General features: G+C 46.9%; 1 protein-coding gene across 2 annotated transcripts in view; it reads right to left on the reverse strand.

The window, feature by feature from the left end:
- Positions 1-19,059, reverse strand: part of GTPBP1 (GTP-binding protein 1) — a 51,074-nt gene that overhangs the window by 7,650 nt on the left and 24,365 nt on the right. For both annotated transcript variants that reach the window (XM_089587937.1, XM_089587938.1), the window contains exons 8-11: positions 11,825-11,969; positions 8,803-8,985; positions 6,023-6,161; positions 760-1,077 (exon numbers count right to left, since the gene is read on the reverse strand). In XM_089587937.1, coding sequence (XP_089444063.1) covers positions 760-1,077; positions 6,023-6,161; positions 8,803-8,985; positions 11,825-11,969 — 785 coding nt within the window. The remainder of the gene's footprint in view (positions 1-759; positions 1,078-6,022; positions 6,162-8,802; positions 8,986-11,824; positions 11,970-19,059) is intronic.

A 19,059-nucleotide genomic window follows, 5' to 3' on the forward strand; every position in this document is an offset into this window, starting at 1 on the left:
CACACTGCCAAAGACACTAAACCACATACTGGTCAAATGTTTTAGGGGAATCCCCCAAGGTGGAGTAGATTTGTAATAAGGGAGTAATTAATTATTGGCATCCACACAGCTTTCTCAGAAACTTTGCAGTTAAAGAAAAATTCGTCCTGGTCCGGGGTTCGAACCCGGAACCACCGCTTCACTGGAGCAGTCGCTCTACCAACTAAGCTAACCGGGACGGCAAGCTTATGGTAGGGCGAGAGCGAATTGATCAATAACTCGAAGTGGGGACAGTGTTGGTCAACTGAGCTAACCGGCACGGCAAGCTTATGGTAGGGCGAGACCGAATTGATCAATAACTCGAAGTGGGAACAGTGTTGGTTTGACCAACACTCTTCTCACTTTGAGTTATTGATCAATTCACTCTCGCCCTACCATAAGCTTGCCGTGCCGGTTAGCTTAGTTGGTAGAGCGACTGCTCCGGTGAAGCGGTGGTCCCGGGTTCGAACCCCGGACCAGGATGAATTTTTCTTTGACTACGAAGTTTCTGAGAAAGCTGTATAGCTTTCCTTTGTAGCCGTATGGCTGCGCTCGGGTGGATGCCAATGAGTAATTACTCCCTTATTATAAACCACATACTGCACATCTTTTTACAGCAGCACAAGAAAGAAGGTGCAAGACTGCTGAATGTCAGTCATTTTATACTTACATTCCCAACACAACAGACCTCCACCTTCAACAATTGTCCGCCACCCCAAGGAGGACGTCAAGAGTACGCACCATTTGCCTGCTCGGCTGGCAGGGCCTCGCCATTGTTCTCCGATGCCTGTGTTGTGCTGTTGTTCCTGGCCTGCTGCTGCTGGGGCTTGTTGGACGCCTTGGCGACGTAGTGGCCGCCTCCCGGCACGGGCGGAAAGAGGCGCAGCACGTTGCCCACGGCCTTGGTGCGCCCCTCGCGGAAGACGAGGCGCATGCCCGGCCGCAGGTACTCGGGGTTCTTGATGAAGCGAAACCGCACCAGGGCCTTGTCGCCCGTGCGGAGGCAGTCGGTCGACATGGTCAGGATGGAGGCTGTCTGCCGAATGCTCCCGCAGTGCACTGCATTGGGGGAGAGAGATAGAGCGTGGGAACTTTTGCTTTTAAGGGGGGATGAGGGGATCGAAGGCAACTTTTCTGTTTTTCGACTTAGAGTGATGAAATTTTGCAGACTGCCTTAAAACAGCATCAGACAAACAGATATACAGTTTCACAACGACAGTTTTAGTAGTTTCCCTCTTGTCATTGTTTATATGTTGTCCCCATGTTGCTTGCTTGTGGAAAGCCTAGCATGACAAAAAAACAAGCTACAGGTCTTTAAATGCTTTTAATATTTACTAAGAAGTGTGGTGTAAATCAAGCCTCTCTTAATTTTTTTTAATTTCTCTGCTCTTTTTTATAAAAGACACAATATGCACCTTCTTTTATGTTTAGAATGTATCATGCTCTAATTATCACGTAATAAAAACATGCGAGCCTAAATGGTAAATCTGAGACTGTCTCGACGCAGACCACATTTCAGTGATCACAACAAAACAAACGGGGTAAAAATCCATGCACCCATTGCTGTGCTGCGCTTTCCACGATCAAGGTATTAAGCTCAAAACAAACTTTCGAGAAAACAAGGCTGAAAGTTCCAAGCTAGCATGCACTGTCTATGTGTAGATGCCGACAAATATATATATTTGGAGCGCTTAAAGTTTATTTTTTGGGTGAAATAGTTCAGTACAACATAGAAACAATGTTGCAGATGCCAAAAAGTGTACTTTTCAAAAATCAACTTTTTTCGTGATTTTTGCGATCTGATCCCCACATCCCCCCTTAAATGCCACCAGTTCCGAGTGTTTTTACAGAGAGGTCCATCGGGCATAGCACCCCAGATCTTCAAACCAACCGGGCTGGTACAGTCCGTCGCTTCAAATTATCCAGCTAAATTTGCGTTAGAAATGATGAAACCGCAGAAATTCTTCAAAATATCCCAAGTTTCGATTTAACCGCCTCCCCCTGTCCTTTCTACTATCCTCTCACCTCTTTCTTTTCACTTCTACACACTGCCTGCTATCCTTTATTTCCGCTACCCCAGCTCAGGTGCTTCCAGCAGAAATAGCAGATGCCGGGATAGAAAAAATTCTTTCACCTTCCATATTCAATGCAAAATAAAAACCACTACTACTACTACTACTAACCGAGTTAGAATTATCTATGTTTTATTGTATGCATATATATATATATATATATATATATATATATATATACCGTATAAATGCGTGTAAGGGCCGAACTTTTTTTTTCAGATTCGGGGGCCAATTTTTGGGGTGCGGCCCATACACGCGATGTACGAAATTTATTGTTTTTTTAAACTAAAAACACACCAATCAGGGAATGAGCGGCATCTATTATAAGTTCAATCGCCACTCGTGCAGTATTTCGACTCTGAGCTGGTGCTGAGCTCCGGTGCATGCTCGTCTAAAAGAAGCCGCGCAGCATGTCCGCTGTCAACGCGTAGCCGTTGTTCCGCACTTCCATCACATAGCAGAGCAGCTCTTCTTCCAGTTCGGGAAACTCGCACGGCTTGCCTCGAAAAGCGCGCTTTTTGCAGCTTATGTTTCTCAATGCACCTTTTTGGTTGCACGATCATCGGACGCGATTCTCGGCCACGCTGAATTCGCTGTCCGCCGCACACTTGCCATGTTCGAGAGCCAACTCCCAGCCGTGTAGCTGATAAGGTACTTGCCCATCGTGTTAAATCTAAGTTACTCGGCAGCAGCACGTGAAAGCCACAACCACCACAACTGCGATAAACGCGCGAATACGCCACAAAAGGCTGGAGCTGGCGATACTGATGCCGATGTAGATAGCGAAAAGTCGCGACGCATGAATGTCGCGGCGGAAAAAAAAAAAAAATGACGATGATGATGACTGTGGCCTCGGGCGCCATCCATGGACGGTTTTTGGAAGCTCTTGTGAGCGTGCTTAGCCTCCGCGATCGAGTGCTGCGTTGTTCGCAGCCGTAGCCGATCGCGGAGGCCACGGCGCGTGCATTTAGAAGGCTATTCCCGCCCGAGTCATGGAAAGTTCGGGTGCCGCCCTTACACGGATTTATTTTTTTTTTTTAATATTTCCTTCGGGAAAGCGGGGTGCAGCCCATACACGGGTGCGGCCCTTACACGTGTTTATACGGTATATATATTAAAAAAAACAAGGCTGAATGACATCTATACTAATAACTCTCATTTCAAATGACACTCTCGAAACGTTTACATGAACTTGACAGAAAGCAGGTTGCACCAGTAATTTAAGGGCAAGAGCTTCATGAATTTTTTGCAAATTCACCAAGCTCATGAAGTGAATGAGCAAGGCTGAAATTCCCTTGTTCCAACAAAGCTTGACCTCGTTGGACCTGCTCCGAGCTTTTGTTCTTCAACCCAGAGGAACTCTCGCTATCTAAGCTGCACGCCAAAAAGTGTGCCATAAGTCACGCGCTTTTGCAAAAACAACAGTGCAGCCAATAGTAACGCTAGGCACAGCGGACAAGAAAAAAGGGAGTGGAGCCAGCTTAAAAAATGTGATGTAACCACTTCTCCCGAGTTTTTCCCTCCTCCATGTGCACGAATCATAGAGTTTCTTACTATTACCTAGAGGGAAAGCTGGCGGCGCTGCTCTTCAGCCACCATGGACGCCCAAAGCATCATGGGGCGGTGAGCTACTTGGTGCGGCACAGTCGTAATTTTTCGGGAACATGGAGTGACACTACTAAGACGTTTCATTCCGAAAACGCTGTTCGTGTGTGCGCAGACGACTTTCGCGCGAACGCAGTGTGCAAAAACCATAGTAGTAAAAATGCATAGACACACGACGCCAATAAAAGGTTTCACTTTTCCGAAATGCCATTAAAAAACCTCTTATAGTATTTAAGCAACAACATCTTTTTTGAAAACATATTTACTTTTAAAAGTGCGCCTGTTAATTACGAAATATTAGTTTTTATAGTGTTCACTACTTGGCCAATAGGAGAGCGAGTCGTCTCTTATTTTGGGCAAATTTTGCACTTAAATGCTTTTCTGCTCGTTTGTAGTTATCAAACAGCTTAATTTTTGCATAATTTTTTGGTCAAAAGTTGCAGTTCCGCAACAAGTAGCTCACCGCCCCATGATGCTTTGAGCGCCCATGGTGGCTGAAGTGGCCTCGAGGGGTCTCCATGCAAACTCCCATAGACGGGCTGCCAGCTTTCCCTCTAGGTAATAGTAAGAAACTCTATGCACAGTGGGGCTTACGAAGCTTCTCCCAAGCACACGCCCTTGAAGCAACACCCGGCTGAGGGGACACTTGCACCCATTTTTACCGGCGAGTGTCCGGCGGTGGGTTTCAAACCAACCAGCTCCCGCAGACGAGATGGGAATTCTAACCGCTAGGCCACACCTACAGTACAGTATGTGGTCTTTACTGTCTCACAGTTGTACATGGGCTACAAGAGACGCTGTAGTGGAGGACCCCAAGTTCATTTTGAACATCTCGTGTTCTTTAATGACCCCTCAACAGCATGCAAATATGAAAGGCCTGACTTGCCATCTAATCCCTTCCTAAAGGTTTTCATCCTTTCTGCCAAAAAGGCTGCTTAACTGGCATTGTATTGAGTTAACGTAAACTACCATTCTCAGGGATGTTGTCTCGCAGGTCTCACTTGCCAGCACAGCCAGACTCTCGCTTGTCACACCACTAGCAGATGCCATGCACTCTCACTATACACACTAAAGTTCCTCTGTACAAAGGGGCTGACACTAAGCTGAGGCTTACTGTCTACATCAAATGCATTTGGAACTATGCAGTGGCGCCAGAAATAAGGAAAGAAATAACTGTGGGGATGCTTAATATGTCACGCTAAGAGTGGAATGCGATATCATCATATTTCACATCTGTCGCAGCTTCTGTTGCAACTTATGTGTGTGACTGTGCCAGTTTTTTTGCAACTGTCGGGCCATCAACTGCCACATTCTGACTGCTGGCCGCAATAGCAGGTACCTGCTATGCTGTGACGGTGCCGACGCTTGCATATACCACTTTTTTTTTATTTCTTTTTATTTTGATTCTCTAAGTAGGTTGCTGTCTAGAAACTAGGTTGCCCACAACCCGGTGGTCAGGTTGTGATGTGACAAGGTCACGTGACCTCTCTCGACCAATCAGCAAATTTCATGACACCGGACACCAGCGAAGGTAGTGAGACGACAACTCTGTTGCTATCACATTAAAGGGACTATGAAATAAATTTATTGAGATTACGTAAAGATAGGCAATCCGTCACTCGTCACCCCAGCGCAAGAATTTTTGAGCTAGCATCAATAACAACGAAGTTATAGACGATTAAAAATCACGCTCCTCCTCTCCCCCCTCAACTCGTACGCGCGGGGCTCAAAAAAAAAATAAAGAAAAGAGCTCCGGGACTGGGCTCCGCCCATGAATACGTCATTCGCTGACGTTCGGTTTACGACTTCCGGTTGTCGCACTCCCGAGGAGCAGCGTGCGTCGGCAGCGTCTCTCCGGACTCTGCGCTTTCTTGGCTCCCGAACTCGCGACAGAAAGAGGCGGCAGAGGTAAATTGAAACCATATGCGCGAAGGCAATGCCTAGCTGGCTCGCGCTTGCCCGAGGGGGTCGCGCGGCGGCTCGAGCAGACGATTTTCACCGCTACCGGAAGTCTGCCCGTGACGTCGTAGCTGCCGCGGCTCGAGCGAATGACAGCGTGTGGTAGCCTGCTGACGTCATGGGACTAGTGACGTCTGTTTTCTCGATTTTGGTTCCAAAATGGCTCCCTACGAAGACACCAAACGGCCCGCGAATTTTAAAAAACACTATTTTTAAAAATTCATAATAAATTGCCGGCTCAGTTCCGAAGACTCATACTTGGTGTCAATGCTTCTGAGCACCACTTCTAACATTTACAAGCGGCTTTTAATTCTTTGCATAGTCCCTTTAAAAGAAGAGGCACAGCAGCAGGAGAAGGTGGTACTCACCCATGGCCTGGTAGCGGGGACTGATGGTGGTCGGGTGGTGCAGCACCAGGATCTCGCCCTCAAACTCCCAGCACGACTTGGGCTCCAGCTTGGCTGACACCAGCACCATGCCCTTGCGGATGTCCGAACGCTTCACTTGCTGCAGGGGACGAAATGCGCGGTCACTGGTGCACAGACTTCTACGGTCCTTCCAGCAGCAAGCGACTATCGTAGTGTGGCTCTTAACGGGATCCAAAGGCGACTTTTCTATTATTCGACTTAGAATGTTGAAACTTGGCAGACAGGCTTAAAATAGTATCAAACAATCAGACAAAGTTTCACAATGACCTCTTCAGTAGGTTTCCTTTTATCATTGTTTATATGTTGTCCCCATGTTGCTAGCTTCTGGAAAGCCTAGCATGACAAAAACACGGGCTACAAGTCTGTATATCCTTTTAATATTTACTAAGAAGTGTGGTGTAAGTGAAGACTCTCTTAATTTTTTAAAAATTTCTCTGCTCTTTTTCTAAAGAAAACAATATGCACCTTGTCTTTATGTTTAGAATGTACCATGCTCTAATTACCATGTAATAAAAATGTGAGCCTATATGGTAAATCTGAGACTGTCTTGATGCAGACCACATTTCAGTGATCACAACAAACCAAACGGGGCAAAAATCCATGCACCCATTGCTGTGCTATGTTTTCCACGAACAAGGTATTAAAGGGACAGTGAGGAGAGCTCTATTAATATTTTTTTTATAGCAAAATCCGATAGTTTGGCATTTCATGGCTTTGTTGCCACTTGTCCGGCAGCGAAAGATGCATTTATTTCTAAGATATTTGGATTCGAAGTTTAAGAAGTTTTTCCCGCCGCTCAGATTCAAACTTGGGATTCTCCTATGACAACACAGGACTAAGTGACGTGAAACATGACGCGCACATGACGTAACGCAGACTCCGTGATTTCTGACGGCCAGCAGAGCGGCCTAGCAGCAGCCGAAATGCGTACGTTGAAGGCATCTATCAGCTATTGCGGCCGTCGCTACCGTCGCTTCACTTACGTTTGCACCGGTGTTTTGCCAGCGTTACGATGGATCCTTTACTCGAAGTCGTCAATGAAGTTCTCGCAAATAGACACCTTTTGCCTTTAGCATACCGTGTACCTTGTTACCGTTAGCTAATACAGGGAGCCCGCCTATAGCCGGTGAGCAGGCGCTGATTGGTCCCGATGCTACAGGCGCGCGCGTAGCCGCCGGGTACGTGGCGCCATCTGGCGCCGTCAAGGAGATTTACGCATGCATTGGCTGCGCCTCAGTGATTCGTGGCTCCTCGTGTCTCAGTGTTACTAGAACCATTGGTTCTAGCAACACTGTTTTGTCCTATGATGTCAGCACGCTTGTACTTGCGAGTTTGGCCTGTGGCGGCAATACCTGTATTTTGGTTCTTGCCCTTTTCTACGTTACAAGAGCTTTGTTGTCAGTATGAGTGGCGTTTTTGTAATCTGGAGCTGGTATTCTGTCGATACAAGCCAACTTCAATTTCTCCTCAGTGTCCCTTTAAGCTCAAAACAAACTTTCGAGAAAACAAGCCTGAAAGTTGTAAGCTAGCACACACTGTCTATGTGTAGATGCCGACAAATATATTTATTTGGAGCGCTTAAAGTTTATTTTTGGGTGAAATATTTCAGTACAACATAGAAACAGTGTTGGAGATGCCAAAAAGCGTACTTTTCAAAAATCAACTTTTTCGCAATTTTTGCCATCTGATCCCCACGTCCCTCCTTAATTTCACCAACTTCACAACTGTGCCACTTTCACACGAAGAAAAAGTCCCTCACTGCTGGCAATTCCTTGCACACAAGAGCGCGCGGTTTTCAAGGCCCATTTTAATTTACGCAAAGGTGATGCAGGTAAAGAATCAATCAATAATTGCATTTGAAAATATAAATGACCAAATAGGCATGCATGCACAGAGACACGTTATATATTCCGGGACTGCAGTGTGCTAACCAATTTGTACTTTTCACTTGTTGTTTGTAACTGTGTGTGCCATTACCCTCCAAATATCTTTAAGTGCACCTGAGTTTCACACTGCTTCTTTTTTTTTAGCGTGTGTGAGCACGTGCTACAGTTTGCTGTATAGATTGCATACACTGCGCATTGGCCTTATCAGATTTGTTGGAATTGCTTGTTTTCTGATTTTCTTCCACTCCTGTAATGACCCTCCAGCAGAGCTGACAGTATCATGAAAGAAAGAAAGAAAGAGAGAAAGAAAGAGAGAGAGAGAGAGAGAGAGAGAGAGAGAGAGAGAGAGAGAGACACAAGCAAACTGACAACCTTATAACTAAATAAACACAAAAATAAATGCAACGCCTGCCATCAGCTACCTTTTAATTTTCAGTTAGTGCTGAGCCCATGAATTTCAAGTTTTGAAATGCTTCCAGCAAGATCCTTCACAAACAGCTATTCTCCAATACTGAGCTAGTCCTAGCAAGCACAAGACATTTCCAGTAAACCATGCTCTTTTACAAGCAATAATGCATCTTTCACCATCCAGGCTTCCTCCCGTCTTTCTCGTCTTTTTGTATTCCATACTAATGAGTCCTAACGAGGCTTGCGCAGCGGAGTTTAGCGGGCACCACTACAACACGTCAACACTGGGGGTTTAAACAAGTCACCACTGGAAGGTAGCAAGCTCCTGTGAAAGGCAGCAGTGTATTTCCACGTCCTGGCTTCAAAGCAAAGCCTGCCCCAGAAAAGGGAGTCTTCTATACTCCTGCACCCAAGAGGCTGACCTACCTTCTTGAGGGCGAACGAGGCGGTCTGTCCGCTGTGCACCTCCTTGACGGGCATGCGCTTGCGGTGGATGGACTTGACTGCCACGGGCTGGAAGTGGCCCAGGGGGTCGGGACCCAGCAGCAGCACCTCGTTGAGCCGGATGACACCCTTGAGGGTGGTGCCCGACACCACCGTGCCCACTCCCTGCACACCCCGACAACAACGCTCGGAAGGTATACTCGCAGCGTTGAGCACTCTTAACGGGGGAAGAGGCTCTTAGAAATAAATTTTTATTGATGAAGTCAGAACCATGAAATCTTCAGGGAACATGTATTTTTGCATGCTAATCCCAAATATGTAATTTAAGTTTATGTACAACAAGTCCTTGTGCACTTATGCAATATGCTAGGTAACTTTTACCAAGAGTCTGAAAGAAATTCTACTGCAGGGAACTTGTTAGATTGCATGCCATTGGTTTCTCTTGACATCAAGCTATGCAATAAGGGTAAAATTTTCATCCTGCCTGTTATAGAAGGCGAGTTATAGGATTTTTAAGTCATCAGTTTCTTCCCATCTGTGAAGTGGCAAATTCAAAACCCCATAACTCAACTTCTATGATACGAAGGATAATAATTTTGCCCTTACTGCATAGTTTGATGTCAAGACAAGCCAATGGCATGCATCCTAGCAAGTTTCCTGCAGCAAAATTTATTGAAAGCTCTCAGCAAAAAGTTACAATAACATATAAGTGCACAAGGACTTATTTTACATAAAATTTAATTATGTATGCGACTTCATTAACAAAATTTTTTTTCTAGCTTCCCCCTTAAACATAGGCGCAGAAAAGAGCACAGAGTACTCAAAAATGTGCGATATACAGAAACAGCTGCACCAACGACTGCGGTTCGCAAGCGCGGAGTCCGTGCCGTCGGCAAAACCGTCTCAAGCAGTTGTGCGCTGCATCACATCTTTGTGCGCGCATATGTCCGCACATTAATTCCAATTTCACACGGAATGTCAACTGCCCCACTGAAAGTGCAAACTGTCTTCACTGTCTTCGGTAGCCATTTCTGGTGACGTTTAACAGAGTACACTGTGGGGCCAGTTGGTCATACATAATCTGACCGAACAAACGTAGCGTTGAAACGGGACACAGAAAGATGAGGACAGGACGGGGCTACGACAGGACAGAGCCCCGTCCTGTCCTCATCTTTCTGTGTCCCGTTTCAACGCTACGTTTGTTCGTTCAGATTTCTGGTGAAACCTGACAAGATAGTACAGTCAAGCCCACTTATAACAATATTCAAGTGCCATGGAAATACCATTGTTATAACCAATAATTGTTATAACAGGGTTGTGCCGAAAAAAAGAAAAGATGACAAACTTCAGAGCATTTATTGACAGTAAATACCCGGAGGGGTTTGATTGTTCTAATGCCTGTAAAAGCTCGTTAATTCGAACTTCAGGGAACCGGAACAATGTTCACCGTTCACCGATGACCAAAGCACCGCCATCACTGCGCCACCGGGAGTTTCGCGCACCTCCACGTCACAGGAATCAAGCCGGCTTTCCGGAAGTGATTCTTACGGGAAATTCAAGAAGCATGCAGAACTAAGGGTGCGGTGACAGCTGACAAGAGAAAAACCGCGCTGGCTGCATGCACGCGCACTGCACAGACTGATTGGGTGGGGGTACGCATGGCGTGCGTAGCCAATGCAGCAGCTCTCCTGATACGATGACGCCTACCTCTTTTGCTTTCGTGGCATTGTACCACATTAGTCCATTGGTCGGCCCCACACGTGTGCGCTTTTGTGTTGTAAGCATGGTTTTGCTGGTGTGGTTGTAGCATTTCCTTGTTTTCTTTTCTATAATGGTTGACACTCAGTTACCAGATTTAATTGTTATAACCAATACTGTGCCTTGACAGCATTGCTATAAGCAGTTTATTTTACCATAGAACACATAGCAAAGCTGATGGTGCCGTGACTGACCATTGTTATATCCGACATATTGTTATAACCAGTATTGTTATAAGTGGGCTTGACTGTATATGGGCATATGTGGATGCGTGAAAAGAAATGATGGGCTGCTTGCTCAGCAAAATTTCACTGAAGCGGAACCTCGCTCCGAAAAATGTTTGTTGGGGGGGGGGGGGGGGGGGGGGAAATAAACACAATGTCTTCTATGGCTTGCTGACTGGGAACCAGACATGTACTTCGTTGTGGTGAAAATTTCACCGTTGCACCACACGTTGTAGTGGGGTTTGACTGCATTGTTAATTCAAACCGATGCTTTGTTCCTGTCAACATCAAGAGTGTTAAAGAAAGGTTGCCTTAATTTTAACTCTGTATATACAGTGTTTACTTGCGTAATGGACCCGCACCCGACTTTTGCATACGTTAAATTGGGCAGTAAAAAGAAAGAAAAATAAAAGTGCCAGCCCCGCATCGCCAACTGGCACATTTTTTTTTTTTAAGCTCGCATAAAAAATGTGCACCTGAACATCTGGCCAGTGTTCAACATGTTCTCTTTGTCTTGTTGCGAATGGTTTGGTTTAGTTTGGTTTGGTTTATGGGGTTTAACGTCCCAAAGCGACTAAGGCTATGAGAGACGCCGTAGTGGAGGGCTCCGGAAATTTCGACCACCTGGGGTTCTTTAACGTGCACTGACATCGCACAGTACACGGGCCTCTAGAATTTCTCCTCCAAAGAAATTCCAGCCGCCGCGGCCGGGATCGAACCCGCGTCTTTCGGGTCAACAGCCGAGCACCATAACCACTGAGCCACCGCGGCGGCGTAAATGAATGACTGCCTCCGCTGACTATTGCAAAATGGCCGTATCGCGCCATGGTACCAGCGAGCACCTTTTTTGAAGCGATGGCAGAACGCAGGGTTTTATGGTTACGGCTGAACCAAAGCTATTAAAAGCTTTTGCCGATTGTCACACTATGCTGGCAAGCACAGCTCTACAAATTTTGTTTTCAATGTGATGAAACGACGCATTCTGGGCAAACCGCACAGCAGACACTGGTAATCCCACTCACGGGGACGGAGTAGGTGTCGTCCACTTGGAACTCGGCAGGCTCTGAGTCCAGGTTGGGCATGCGTGTGGACAGCAGGTTCAGGAACATCTTGAGCAGCAACAGGTTCTCTCCGGTCACGTTGGACACCTGGAAGATGGGACATAACCTGCGCCCAACACCGGGCAAGAGTCACAACTTGGCTGGCTTGCTTTTTAAGTGAATCACCTTGGCTGTCTATATATACTGCATTTCATACACACCATGCAACGCTGGTTACATCCATAACCCAAGAGTAGTCACAACAGATTCAGGGGGGCACTTTGCTGACCTAAAGTGCGGTGAGGCGGAAGCCTTAAGCGCGGTGTTGCTGCTTATGTCACAGATGTGTGGTTAAGATGTTAAGCTTCGCCTCTAAGAGTGGAATGCGACAGCGTCTTGCAACGCTGCCAGGGAGTCCACAGAATGCCATCGCCCATTTGGTTCTACACCTTGCTCCTCGGTAAATTGGTTTTTGAGGAAAGGAAATGTATCATGTCTGGTGGACACCTGAACCTCCCATAAGGGAAGGGAAGAAGATGGGAGTGAAAGAAAACACCTATTCACTAGATGCGCCTTTCTTCATTCCAAACCATTGAGCTGGCATGGTGCAGTTGTTAGCGTGCTCGTCTCGCACTCCGGAGACCCTGGTTCGATTCCCCAGCTCGACCAATTTCCTACTCGGTTTTATTTATTTATCTGGTCTGACTAGAAAAGTTAATTGGTTAAATTGGTTAATTAAGCAATTAACTAAACTCAGTCCCACTTACTTGGAGCATCACTATATGATCCCTTTAATTGGTTGCATGGTTACTAGTTAAATTGGTTAATTAAGCAATTAACTAAACTCAGTCCCACTTACCTGGAGCATCACTATATGATCCCTTTAATTGGTTGCATGGTTACTAGCCAAAGTAAAATTGGCCCTGTTTGAAATTCGTGCGCTGTGACGTCACGACCATTTCGACCAATTGAAAAGCGTGACATTTCTGTCGACAAGTATCTTTCGGTGTGACAAGCTCAAATAGAGTGACTGGCAATGACCCCCACTTTGTTTTAGCTCATGCCATCTTTCAGTGTGACAAGCTCAAATAGCGTGACTGGCAATGACCCCCACTTTGTTTTAGCTCATGCCATCTTTCAGTGTGACAAGCTCAAATAGCGTGACTGGCAATGACCCCCACTTTGTTTTAGCTCATGCCATCTTTCAGTGTGACAAGCTCAAATAGCGTGACTGGCAATGACCCCCACTTTGTTTTAGCTCATGCCATCTTTCAGTGTGACAAGCTCAAATAGCGTGACTGGCAGTGACCCCCACTTTGTTTTAGCTCATGCCATCTTTCAGTATGACAAGCTCAAATAGCGTGACTGGCAATGACCCCCACTTTGTTTTAGCTCATGCCATCTTTCAGTGTGACAAGCTCAAATAGCGTGACTGGCAATGAACCCCACTTTGTTTTAGCTCATGCCATCTTTCAGTGTGACAAGCTCAAATAGCGTGACTGGCAATGACCCCCACTTTGTTTTAGCTCATGCCATCTTTCAGTGTGACAAGCTCAAATAGCGTGACTGGCAATGACCCCCACTTTGTTTTAGCTCATGCCATCTTTCAGTGTGACAAGCTCAAATAGCGTGACTGGCAATGACCCCCACTTTGTTTTAGCTCATGCCATCTTTCAGTGTGACAAGCTCAAATAGCGTGACTGGCAGTGACCCCCACTTTGTTTTAGCTCATGCCATCTTTCAGTATGACAAGCTCAAATAGCGTGACTGGCAATGACCCCCACTTTGTTTTAGCTCATGCCATCTTTCAGTGTGACAAGCTCAAATAGCGTGACTGGCAATGACCCCCACTTTGTTTTAGCTCATGCCATCTTTCAGTGTGACAAGCTCAAATAGCGTGACTGGCAATGACCCCCACTTTGTTTTAGCTCATGCCATCTTTCAGTGTGACAAGCTCAAATAGCGTGACTGGCAATGACCCCCACTTTGTTTTAGCTCATGCCATCTTTCAGTGTGACAAGCTCAAACAGCGTGACTGGCAATGACCCCCACTTTGTTTTAGCTCAAGCCACATTTCTGTCTAGCTCCTCACCAAAACCTCTGAAAGCAAGAATAACAGGCGGTGGAGAGATACACGGCTGGTACACCTATTCACTCCGCCCCTAAAAAGCAGTTCCCCATCAGCGCAAATTATAACCAAGAGGGTTCAATAACTGAATGCCTGACTGGCTTGTCCATGATTTGCAATGCCAAGCATGTCGTTCAATGCTGCTGCTCCGTTTCCATCAAAATCTTCACCGAGGGTACAAGGCAAAGTGTTTTGCTGTTGCAGGCACACCACTTAACATATTTACTCAATTCTAATGTACACTTTTTCTGGGAAAAATCACCCAAAAATGACATGCACATCAGAATTGAGTATGAAAATGAAACTATGCCAGCAACAACCTACCATCATTGGCATCACAAAATGGTGGCTCAGTATTTCTTGCGCATCATATTGATATTATCAATATCGACTACCTAGCCTACTGCAGTCGTGGATACTGACAGGCGTCATGAGCATCACAAGTGTCCCGTCAGCAGTGGGCTGACCTGGACTTCGAGTCAGCATGGAAAGGTCAGTTGCAAAGATGCACCGAGTTCACTACAAGTTCACTACACTGGGTTGGGAAAGAAAAAGATGACCTTGAGTGCGGAGGCTTCTTTCTAAGCGCACACTGGTGCAGCGAAAATATCGAAAGTATCGAAAATCTCGCATGACTGAAACATTCGTGTAATAATCACATCACTACTCTGGCGTTCAAAAATTAATTAAAATTATGTTCCCCATGCATTATAAAAGCACCTTTTTTCGTTCTGTGAAAATTAGTTCTGCAACCAAGTGCAGCCGAGCTTTTCAGCATCGAAGGGACGGCTTTAGACGACACATGCGAGCGCTCCCATCACTGCACACTCAGCAGATGTCACATGCACCTCAAACACGATGAATTGGATAACACGCCAGAAATATGGGTGCTCCAACCCTTCAAAGATGTTTTGCGTCGCACAGTTTGACCATGCCAGCAACGTGTCATTCTGTTCAGACTTCCTCTAGAACCGCCGTCACTCCACGGCAGCAGTGTCTGTACTAGGAACTCGCATCATAAAGGAAAAAAGTTAACACAATGTTCGCCTGCAACATGATTATGCGCCGGCAACACACCTTCTGCAGTGAGGTGGCAGCACGCCGCTCGCTTTTGGCTCGCTAGGTATGGCTAGGCCTGACGTGCTCCACACTAAAGTCATAGCGGAAAGCGGTTTTGAACTACCATCAATGACCACAGAAATGTCTAATCTTGCCACCACCTGTATAATAACTTCAAGCTCGTATGAACATTAAATTGATTTTCCTAACACCTTTGTCAGCGAAGCGCGTGAAAAAACTGGCCAGACATGCCGCCTTGCACCGAAAGACGTGGGTTCCACACGCGGAGTCCGAGAGCCGTCGGCAGAATCGTCATCACAAGCCGTCGTGCGCTCAATCCCATTGTTGCACACAAGTGTCTGTCCTTATTCTGATCTGAAACCAACTTAGTTGATGTCACGTCTGCCAATAAAGTGCTCTGCCAGCATCTCTCATTCCTGACGGTTCCAGCTAGCCATCGTATGAAGCGGGCAGTGCATATTTTTACATCATAAAATCGAGGCTTCAAATGCATTATTCCTATGGGAGATTCGCCGAGCCTGCACCGATTCGTAGTAAAATGCAGGTCATCGCACGAATGGGTGACGCATAATCGTGGTTCTACTTACACAGCTTGATTAGTCACAGTGGTGTTCCACTTAGAGAACTGTCGCTTATTATGGTGGAAATAGAATTTCATGGACTTTTAGAGTATTTTAAAAGCTCGCTTTTTTTTTCCCCTGGCAGAGTTTCCAAGATGGTACAGGGAAAAAGAGCCTGAAATAGACTTATGGGTGTATAATTGAGGGAATATTTGGCTACGGCCCAGAACATCACTGGTTAGTAATGCCTCATTTCAATGGGTGCTCTACTGCTGAAACAAAAACCAAAAATGCAACACTGTATGAATGCTGACTGCAACGCGAGACTGACTGAGTTGAAGTAGAGAGGAGAGGAGCTCTCCACTTAATTCGAGAACTTTCTGAAACCGTTTAAATACCGTATAAACGTATGTAAGGGTTGCACTTTTTTTCTTTTTCCAGATTCGAGGGTCAATTTTCAGAGTGCGGCCCATACACGCGATGTGCGAAAATTTTTAATTTCTTTATTTGAAAGCAAAAACACACCAATCAGGGAATGAGCGGCATTTATTCTGCGTTCCATCGTCACTCGCGGAGTATTTTGACTCTGAGCTGGTGCTGTGCTCTGGTGCACGCTAATCCTAAAAGAAGCCGCGCAGCAGGTCTGCTATCAACGCGTAGTCGTTGTTCCGTACGTCCGTCACATAGCAGAGCAGCTCTTCTTCTATTTCGTGAAACTCGCACGGCTTACCTCAGAAAGCGCACTTTTTGCAGCTTGCGTTCCTCAATGCATCCTTTTGGTTGCATCATCATCAGACGCACCCCTCGGCCACGTCGAATTTCCGGCCTGCCACATGCTTGCCGTGTTCGAGAGCTAACTCCCAGCTGTGTAGCTATTAAGGTGCGACACTTGACGGCGGCGCGTGAAAGCCACAACCACAACCACCACGCCACAAAAGGCTGGAGCTGGTGATACTGATGCCGATGTGGATAGCGGGAGTTTGCGATGAAGAAAAAAGCTGACAGTGATGATGACGACGGTAAAGGGGCTTTAGACGACCGCGGCCTCGGGCGCCATCCATGGACGGCACTTGGAAGCTCCTGTGTGCGTGCATGGCCTCCGCGATCAAGTGCTTCGCGTTCAAACGTACCGTTGCTTGAAGCCGGGGCTGATCGCGGAGGCCACGGCACGTGCATTTAGAAGGCTATTCTCGCCTGGGTCATGAAAAGTTCGGGTGCGGCCCTTACACGGATTTATTTATTTTTTTTACATTTCCTTCGGGAAAACGGGGTGCGGCCCATACATGGGTGCGGCCCTTACACGCGTTTTACGGTAACCACAGCATGTTTATGAAAATGCTTAGTGCCAGATGCAAACCCAAAGAGCAAGAATCACCATCTGGAATCGCCTGCTACGCTGCTGCCAAGTTTCTTTCCCGGTTTGCAGGCCGAAGGAAGAAAGATGCTGCTCTAAGACTTGTTTTCCTTCCTTGAAGTGCATTAGCAAAAGTTAGCAAAAGCTACTGCAGGTCCCCACCACAACCCAGCCTATGTGGCCCAAGCTAACCAGACTCACACTGTCGAGAAGTTTTCGATCATGACAAACTACATCACCAATGGACAGGTACTCCTTGGAAGAAAGGACCTCCTACAGCTGTCACTATAAAGCAATACACTTTCAAGCCGCTTGTACCGTGTGTTCCGTATTTATCTGTCCCTGTTACGAAAAATTCCGCTGCGCAATCTACTGAACTATATGGGCTCAAAACACCGACTACAAGGTACCTTATGATGGTCTTCGTCTTTCGATATGTAATTTAACATCTAAACTTGCCTGCATTTTCAGGAATCGGCGAAAAACTGCATTCGGCTGCGGCAGAACTTTTCGTCCAGGCGAGCAAAGAAGCCAGTGTGACAGACTGCGCCATCTGGCGAGCGGTGTTAATTTCAAGGAGCAGACGACACACACATCCGAAGAAATCGCGCGAGGTGCGCATTCCCGCCCCAAGCCGTGACATCAGTTGCCTCACCGCTCGCCAGATGGCGCAGCCTGTCAAAGTGGCTTCTTTGCTCGCCTGGACGAAAAGTTCTGCCACAGCCAAATGCAGTTTTTCGTTGATTCCTGAAAATGCAGGCAAGTTTAGATGTTAAATTACATATCGAAAGACGAAGACCATCATAAGCTACCTTGTAGTTGGCGTTTGAGCCTATATACAGTCGACGACCGAAAATTCGGACGCCTAATTTTTCGGACATGCTTGATTATTCGGACTTCTTCTTGGCACCGCGACATGGCCCATAGAGCCAATGTGTAAGAGCGCTTGAAATTTCGGACGCACCGCAACTGACCACTCGATTTTTCGGACCTCGTTCGCACTCGCCGCTAGTACCCAAGCCGCCATATAATGTGCACAGTGGAACCTCATTAATTCAGACTGCAGGAGATATCGAAAACTTGATCAAACAAAACGAAATTCAAGCTTAAAGGGAGCCTCTTGCGACGCTGAAATTCTGCGCGAGTCGGCACATTGCGCTCGCGTGTTTTCGAATTCGTACTGTCCTTGAATGTCTTCCGCCGCACGAACTTGAACCGTAGTCTGAGTTCACGGAACTCATCTGTGCCGAGTCTAGTCCCGAACACGGAACACGAATACGATCGCGGAGGCTACGCACACGCCGTGGCCTCCGCGATCGAAGCGCGCTCCAGGCGAGCCGCCGGATCACATCGCGGCCGCGATCTGCTCCGACGCTGCACCGTTCGCAGAGGCCACGCGCGCGCACCGGAGCTTCTAAGTGCCGTCTATGGATGGCGCCGTGATCATTATCATCAACTTTTTTCTCCGTCGCGATTTTCCGCTGTTCACATCGGCATCAGTATCGCCAGCTCCAGCCTTTCGTGGCGTGTTAGCATGCGTGTTAGCGCGTTCGCCGTGATAGTGACTTTCGCGTGCTGCCGCCGAGCTTCACAGTTTTAGCGCGATGGGCAAGCAGCTTAAGCTACACGGCTGGGAGTTAGCTTTCGAACGCGGTCGGTAAGCGTGCGGCGGGCGGGAAATTCGACGTGGCTGAGAAGTGCGTCCGATGATGGCGCAACCAAACGAGAAACACAAGCTGCAAAAAGCGCGCTTTCCGAGGCAAGCCGTGCGAGTTTCCTGAACTGGAAGAAGAGCTGTTCCTCTATGTGATGGAATTTCGGAACAACGGCTACGCTTTGACGGCGGACATGCTGCGCGGCTTCTTTTGGCATGAGCGTGCACCAGAGCGCAGCACCAGCTCAGGAGTCTAAATACTTCGCGAATGACGATTGAACGTAGAATAAATGTCGCTCATTCCCTGGTTGGTGAGTATTTACTTAAAAAAAATTTTTTTTCGTACATCGCGTGTATGGGCCGCACCCCGAAAATTGGCCCTCGAATCTGGGAAAAAAAAGTGCGGCCCTTATACGCGTTTATACGGTATTTCGCGCGGCG

Source organism: Amblyomma mixtum, chromosome 4, assembly GCF_055824585.1.
Source record: "Amblyomma mixtum isolate Tamu chromosome 4, ASM5582458v1, whole genome shotgun sequence".
NCBI classification, from domain to species: domain Eukaryota; kingdom Metazoa; phylum Arthropoda; class Arachnida; order Ixodida; family Ixodidae; genus Amblyomma; species Amblyomma mixtum.